The 7950-nt window shown below is 38.7% G+C and overlaps 1 protein-coding gene and 1 long non-coding RNA gene across 2 annotated transcripts in view; one reads left to right on the forward strand and one right to left on the reverse strand.

Annotated features, from left to right (window-relative positions):
* The window catches only part of LOC149180138 (SET domain-containing protein), a 181160-nt gene extending 173922 nt beyond the window's left edge, over window positions 1-7238 (reverse strand). Inside the window, 2 exon segments of the mRNA XM_089415920.1 lie at window positions 6135-6431; window positions 6434-7238. Coding sequence (XP_089272046.1) covers window positions 6135-6431; window positions 6434-7091 — 955 coding nt within the window. The 5' untranslated portion in view covers window positions 7092-7238.
* On the forward strand, window positions 1513-1950 carry LOC149180141 (uncharacterized). The gene is made up of 3 exons (XR_016256895.1): window positions 1513-1596; window positions 1701-1766; window positions 1888-1950. It is a non-coding gene; the product is annotated as an uncharacterized LOC149180141 (long non-coding RNA).
* Window positions 7239-7950: the final 712 nt, after the last annotated feature.

Here is a 7950-nt window from a genome sequence, read left to right on the forward strand (position 1 = left end):
CAGGGACCAGTTAAGGCAAGGTATGAATCACAATAGTAGGCGATTGCAGGGTAGGATTCAAGTAGAGGCTAGTGGCTTCAAAAGAGAGCCATCTGACAATATAGACGTTGATCAAGAAGGCAAGTTAGAGAGGGCTTGGTCCAGAAGCTCACCAAGCAGACGGGGCTTAAATGATCATTTCAGAAGCAAGTATCGTGAAAAGGAGAGGGGCAGAATGCCTGCAGATGGTTCTATATCATCAGAATCCAGGGTACCTAGAGGTCAAACTTTTAGGAACACTGAAATAAGGACAGATGCCATAAATTTTGCTGGGCCTAAGACCCTTGCACAAATCAAACAAGAAAAGAATCCTGAGAGCAGTGAAGAACCTTTTACTGCACAATCAACAGAGCATGGATCCTCACAAAATCCCTCTATGAAGAGTCCAAACAAACACAGAAGAATTAACCGCTGAATTGTTCTACCGTGATCAATTCAGAGCAGAAATTTAAAAAGGCTTTTTGCAGATCCAAAAAATGTGGGTAAAGGGTTAGTTAATGCCAACCTGGTGGATAACAGATAGGTCGAATTCCGCCCTGAGAACTTGAAATGCCCTACAAACAGCGGTGGAAAGCTCTGATAAAACCTTTGAACAGAAAATTAGTGAGTGAGAACCTGAGATTGGGCGAATGAAACGGAGCGTAAAAATGACGAACTTAACGAATAATAAACTAAGCAGCTCGCAAGGGCAGAAGGAATATCTAGCTGGTTCATGGGGAACAGATTTTGGATTTTTCTCTGCCACTAAAAAAGAGTTGCGTGCTGCAGCCCTAGCTCGCATACCTCCAGAGGAAACATCCCGAACAATAACTACCTCTAGAGGAAACATCCCGAACAATAACTCTGAAGACAGAGAGGCCATTGGGTTGGGAGACAAAAAGTCAGTGTGAAGATCAACGATCAATCTTCATTCAATCGTCTAACACAACAAATCCATGGTCAATAATAGGACACGTCATCAGCTAAGGTAATTCATTTCAAAGGGAAACGCCTTACGGCGTAAAAATCCATGGTCAATAATAGGACACGTCATCAGCTAAGGTAATTCATTTCAAAGGGAAACGCCTTACGGCGTAATTATTTTTAGGTGTTTTGACTATTGCTAAGACATAAATTCCTAATATATTTAGATTAAAAACTGTTTTATATATTTTTAAGTGTTATAGTGGTAGCCTCTCGTTTCAAATACAACCTTAACATCTTTAGCGGATTAGAATAAGACTTAAGAAATAGACTTTCAATAAATAAATTTTTGTAATGATAAAACTAAAGAAATAAGCCCTAACATCCTGCCTCAACTCTTACTAAATCATAAATTAAATTCCTAGATATACTCTGTAGCTTGAACATTCGTTTAACGATTCACCCTGATATAAAAAAAATATCGGGCTAATACTGTTCGGTGGCACTTGTATATCCAGCCATCCGTATGGGTGATTGAGAATGTGTATGGTTCGTATAAATTCTTCAACTGATAATAGTAGAGTAAGCTTTTGGTATTTGTTTTGCAGAAATACTTATATAGCAGCAATTCTACCAGATTAGCATGGCAGCACCGTAAGCAATCGCTGTTTGATCTTTACATAATTTTTTTCGTCTATCCAAGCTTGTGCCAGAATTTACTAAAATGTATTCTATGGCATCATGTTGTTTGATTGCAGCCATTCAATTCTCCCCGTTCTCAATTCTAAATCAGAGCCTCCGCCATTGTTTGATGGAACCCCGAGGTGTATATCTTAATTCTAATGATTTCTGCATTTTACTATTAGTTATCACATTCTACTGGAATACGAATTGTATGATAAGTTGCTTAGGTATTCATTACTAAATTTGATTCGGATTTTACAGACTGTATGTCAGTTTGACATGCCCATATGCCCAGCGCGTTTGGATTGCCAGAAACTACAAGGTATTTATCTCGCTGATTCCCCTTCTCCTTGTTGGTAGGTTTTGTATTGCATTGATAGAGCTGTGAAAATAAAATGCAGGGCCTCAATCAGATCCAGATAGTTCCGATTGATTTGCAGGACTGACCTGCGTGGTACAAGCAGAAAGTTTATCCAGCTAACAAGGTAGACTCATATTCTTCTTATTTGTCTCAATATCCTTTTATATTTATCCTTAATTGCCTGTTTCAGGTGCATGTGACATACGCAGATGCCTCCCTAGGCTCTCTCGGTACCAGCAACAAACTTTTTTAATAGAGTGCTATGAGACTATCAACAACTTCATGACAGCAATAGCATTCAAAAACAACTGTATTATTTAGTAATTACATTATAAACAAATAAACATGGATGCACAGCAATTAAGGATTGCTCATCAGGGATTCACCCACAAGCATGGATGATCAAATGAGAACATCATCATTCTCATCCACATGGTTTATTAACGGGCATGATTCGTACAATAACATTTGTGTTTGTATTTGTAGATTCACAGTGTTGTTCCTCGACATGTTCTTGGCTAGGAAACAATGCACTTTGCACATAAATAACCATATTTAAATCTTTAGACCAATGCCTTTTCAATTTAAATATTTAAAACAATGCCTTTTGATTGGGCATCTTTATCCCACATTGTAGAAACATAAATTGATCGCATGGAAGAGACAGAAGGTCGCCGGGCACGCACAAGTATCTTCAAGCACCACTGCAAATGGAAGTCTTTGGTACTTAAAGAGTCTACAGAAATATTAGAAATACTAATGAAGGGTGGAGATATCTAACATTTCGTGATATGAAAATAAAATGTACTGAGCATTAGCAAATGAATCCAGCAGTTCAAGTTTGTTCCTAGGGCCTCTAGACCAGCTTCAGATATATTCAAAACATGAAAAAAATCCATCTCGTAACACAAAATGGTAGTAACTATCAAGGACTACACTTTGCTCAGAATTCTTTAGTCATACTAATAACTTCATGCAAGTATTCATCTCACAGAATTCTTTAGTCATACTAATAACTTCATGCAAATATTCATCTCACAAATGCAGAGTAATAATAAATATCAGAGATTGCATAGAAATATTTTGAATCCCATAAAAAGTTTGCAACCATAGAAGGAAATTTGTACCACAAAATTGCTTTCTAATAACTGTAAATACAAGAATGTCTGCCCAATAGGCTGCAACGATAAACAGAGAGAAAAGAGTTGTTAAAAGAAAAGAAAGAAATATACAAAAATTGATAAAAGAGATTCTGTAAAGAAAGTGGCAAATCCATCAGGTAGGTACCCTGGTATTTAGAACATAAAATGGCCCACAAAGCTCCTAATAGAGATCCTTGTATTCAGTGCCAAAAATTCCAACCTGCGCAAAGTACCCAATGCTACCATTTTATCCTTCCTTGACTGCTGAGTTCCTGCCTCTTTTTGTGTAACTGTATTCTCAAAATAGGATGGAAATGAAGTGGCTGGAGGTTCAGAAAATTAGATATACGGTTGAACTAACTCACAAAATAGAAAAAACAATATTGTCTTCATCGGACAGCCGGAGGAGGTTTTGCTGCATAAAGTTTTGAGAAGCTATTCTGCTCTGGTCGATTCTACATATCAAGCAGGTATACTTTCTTTGTATAATTTTTTTTTAATCTATTTATGACACTAACTTGTGTATCTGTGTTTCTGTTTCAGCCACTAGATGGCTTGTCAGGAGCACCAACACCATCAATAGTGCCACCATCGTCCTCAGCATCGTTACTGGCATCTAGCACTGCAAACAAACCGAAAGTTACCTGCTATTTTTTCAGCAGGGATATTGTGTAAAGGGTGATAAGTGCCCTTTTGTGCATGGTCCGTTTTCAGGAGCTAATCTAATTTCTCAAAAGACAACAAAACCAAGTCCAGCAGTTACAGAGCCTCAGGCAAGTGGGAAACAAACATTCAATGAAACTGAAAGCAACAAAGATGGAAAACATCCATCTGATTTAAGCTTTCCCGTGGGCATTGAAGCGTAGAAGGGCGCAGATGCATTGGTGAAGAGAGAGGAAGTGGAAAGAGCGGCGAGGGAATTAATGGAAGGAGAGGGGGAATGGAAATGAAGAAGGGGATGGCAAAATTGAGGGGAAGGCCCATCATTGAGTGACAACTGTCTTAAGGATGGAAAACATCACGAAAACGGTTTCTAAAAAGCGCAATATTCTCAACTGCCTACGACATTCCAATAATCTGAACCGCCTACAACATTTTTCACCGACGATCTAATGGCTGGAGTTTATTCCATCGTCTAACAATCGATCTAAGGGCCCATAACGAGACACCGCGGCATGGAGGGGGAGTTCCTTTCAGAGGGAACGCCTTACGGCGTAATTACAAGGAGAATGAAATATCAGAGATGATTTGTTGAGCCATTGTCTATGCATGGAATTGTCTGATGCTCTGAGTTCATGAGTTGCCACATATGAATTTAACTGTGTGAGGTGAAACAAAATTTCTGTAGTTTGTGTTGTGATTCGTGAATGCTCATTCTGTAGTGTTACTCACACAGTAGTTGCACTATTGTCTATGTGTTGAATTGTCTGATTTGCTAAGTTCATGAGTTGCACCATAGGAATTAGAGTCTAAAATGTGTAAGGTGAAACAAAATTTCTGTAATTTGTTGTTGTGGTGCTCATTCTGTAGTGTTACTCTAACAACGGATCATGTGGTTACCTGAAGGGTACTGAAAAGTTAATTGAGAAGATAAAAAAGATCAACTGTAGTAAACGAATTCAAAAATACACATTGAAATAGTGTCAGAGCTATATTAAACAATTAAGAAAATAAAGGTCGATTATTTATTTTAGCCAACAAAGGGGCTCTACTCCCAACTGGTACATTTCCATGAGGAATGGATTGTATGGAGCCCTAATGGATATGAGATAGACGCCTTGGTAGATGGAGGGACCTGGTTCAATTTTGGATCAGCCCATTTTGTCAATGTATTTAATCAACTTTAGCTTGCCTAACCCATGAATGACTGTAGGATAGATCTATTGTTCAGTTACCAGTACTTGCAGCATATAATTTGTAAGGATTTATCTTCTGAATAGACAATACAGATCTCAGTCCCAATAGATATGACAATCATCTATTTTTGAACAATGAAAGCAAGTTAGATCTGATAGCAGAAAGGCAACTTGGCACTAACCATTACAAATGAATAAAACAGATGCCAGAATAAAACTATAGTAAGGTCCAGAAGGCAGATTAATTAGAACAATCTTGAAGTTGCTTTGGACTGGATGCTGGTGAGATCTGATTAAGGGTCACTACAAACTGGTGGATAGCTTAACTTATACTCGATTAAAGTTTTTTCTAATTTGACTACAGTTTTGCGCTAACTCTGTTTAATGATTCTGTCAAAAAAGTAACACTCACTGAATTTCATTATTATACTTTGTCTGCCTTCTTTACTTAAAATACATGGTGACCAACTTCTAAACAAGGAAATTGCCAGGGTTTAGTGGAACTTAAGTTACAACATAATTTTAATCTCCTCACTTAAAATGACAAGGGAGTGTGAGATGACCCTAAATTGAAGTTCTTGCAGTATCATCCATCTTCTTAACAACTTAATTTAATATACTTTGGCCAAAGATATTTTACATCTGCGATTCTACAGTCACCAAATATGATAAGTGGACATAAATCTATACAACTTCCTTGATGCAGGTCCCAAGCTTTATAGAAGTTGTGAGACGAATCAAAGTTCGGTTTAGTCAAATTCACTAGTGAATCAGCAGAGTATTAATCCATCCACCAAGGTACTCTGCGGTCTGCTCCACTCAAATGGCATGAGTTTCAAAGGGATGAGGCTGGGTGCAAATGCCAGGCAATAATGGCGTAATACTAGACAGTTACTCCTCGGACATGGCAAATAACGTAAAAGAGGTCTGATCTATGCGGAGCATGCCCTGAGGCCCGAGGGTATGTTTCTCAGGCTTTCAAGAAAATTGTATATATCCTTTAACAGAATCTCCTAAAAGAGCGGAGTGCAAATGTATGTTTGAAACAATAAGAAACTGAACTCGGCCCAATCTGTATATGAGGGAATATTGGCCTCAATACAACTAGCAGGAAAAACAGAATAAGAGGATAGGGAATAGCCATGCTACCCATGGTTTCTGACGCCGAAGAGACAATAGTGAAGTCCTCATTTCCTGGCTCTATAAGAGCACCATTTCCTGGAGACACCTTTTGGGCCTCTGAATCCAACCATCCTCTTTCGGTCTTCAAGACAAACCTGTAGCAGGCATTGGGTCTGCAACTGTGATTACACCATGAAAACAGGGACCCATAAACAGCAGTCCCAAGCACAACACATTGTAATTCAACTTGGAATAAACCAGTTTCCTGTGTGGGCATTTCTTCATCCACCTGCACTTGAACCCCATTCGTAATTATAAGACCTCCTCTTCCAGCCTTTGCCCAAAATTTTGACTCGCATTATATTCTGTATCTCCAATGTAAACTCCAGCATGTTGTCTTGCTAAAGCCATGAGCCTCGCACCTTCGCGGATTTGATGTGCCATTTCTGCTGTATCTGTATCTTCATCTGTTTCACAATCTTCATGGCGATAGATATTACTGACTGCATTGCTGTGGAGAAGTAGTTGATGATTGGTCATTAAATTACTGATGCCGCGATTAACATAAATAGGATGGGCAGTAGAATTAAAGGATCCTGAATGTTTGCGTTGGCAATGGGGAGCAAGTAGTCTCAGAGCAACTCGTAAATCACAAGTACCCCCAAGGGCTGGAAAGGTTTTGGGAACGAAGCCTTCTTGTTTTATAAGGCTGAGAAGGTGGCATTCTCCGCTTTCTATGTGGCTTTTAAAGTCTGTATCCCTGCAATATTGTGTGCAGTAAATTACAGAGCCTATGCATTGGCCTTCGCATGGATGGACATGGTGCAGAGTGTCAGCGTTGTGAGTATTGCTTTTTAGTGGAGAGAAGCAAGCAGAACATCTTAAGAAGCGGAAAGAGTCGGAGAGAGCAGCAGCAAAGGGAGGAATTTGGTTGGTTAGGTCGCACCCCATGTCTAAATCCTTACAAGCTTTCATATACCTCATCTTTGAAAGTATCAAATACCAATCAACGAAAGAGGAAACAGTTATAACGTGATACCAATCCAGGCAATGCAGAGTTACCCCTTATAATCGAAGTACTCCGGTGTCATGTCCATGGACAGAGGTTGCCAAAGCATAGAGCGAAGCCTGGGCGCTTCGAAGTTCATTTAGTTTGTTGACGTGGAGTTATAATTTATACTTTACTTACATGTTGCAACAAACAGGGTGTGTTACCTTACAAATTGAAACACTCCCCACTCAAAATGGAAATAAATTGAGAAAATCCAAAAACACTTGATCATGACCAAGTTCAAAATAAAAAAATTTGTACCTTATGAGATAACGTTGATTGGAACAAGTGCAACTTCCATTGAAGCAATTGCTATGGTGCGGCTCATAGATACCTAAAAAGAATTGAACAAATGAGAGTAAGATATCTAAAAAGAATTGAACAAATGAGAGTAGGTAGATGGCCTAATGTTATCTTCAATGAAGGCATCAGTGAAAGAAAGAAAACATGGATGAAACAAAATTACACATGATTGCAAAAAAGGGATATCTACCTCACAAATAGCGAGGAGCTAAATGATTTTGTTATGGAGAAGTTTCGTAAAAAGGTATGGGGAAAAGAGTTGGGTAGAATGAAGAAATATTACATTGAGGAATTCAACCCTACGTGTGATTTACAACAAAAAGAGTTCATTGGAGCTAGCATTTCATGGAGGGCAGAGGTTTTTATTGCTCAATTAAGGACCAACTCACATCAACTTCGGTGTGAAACAGGACGGTGGAAAAAGCCTAAAGAAACTTGGGAAGAAAGGGTGTGCACATTTTGCACGTCTCGGCTCTGGAATCATAAAAA

The sequence above is a fragment of the Pinus tabuliformis genome, chromosome 3_2, assembly GCF_031772625.1.
Source record: "Pinus tabuliformis cultivar Carrire ecotype Pingquan chromosome 3_2, CPIR1, whole genome shotgun sequence".
Taxonomy (NCBI): domain Eukaryota; kingdom Viridiplantae; phylum Streptophyta; class Pinopsida; order Pinales; family Pinaceae; genus Pinus; species Pinus tabuliformis.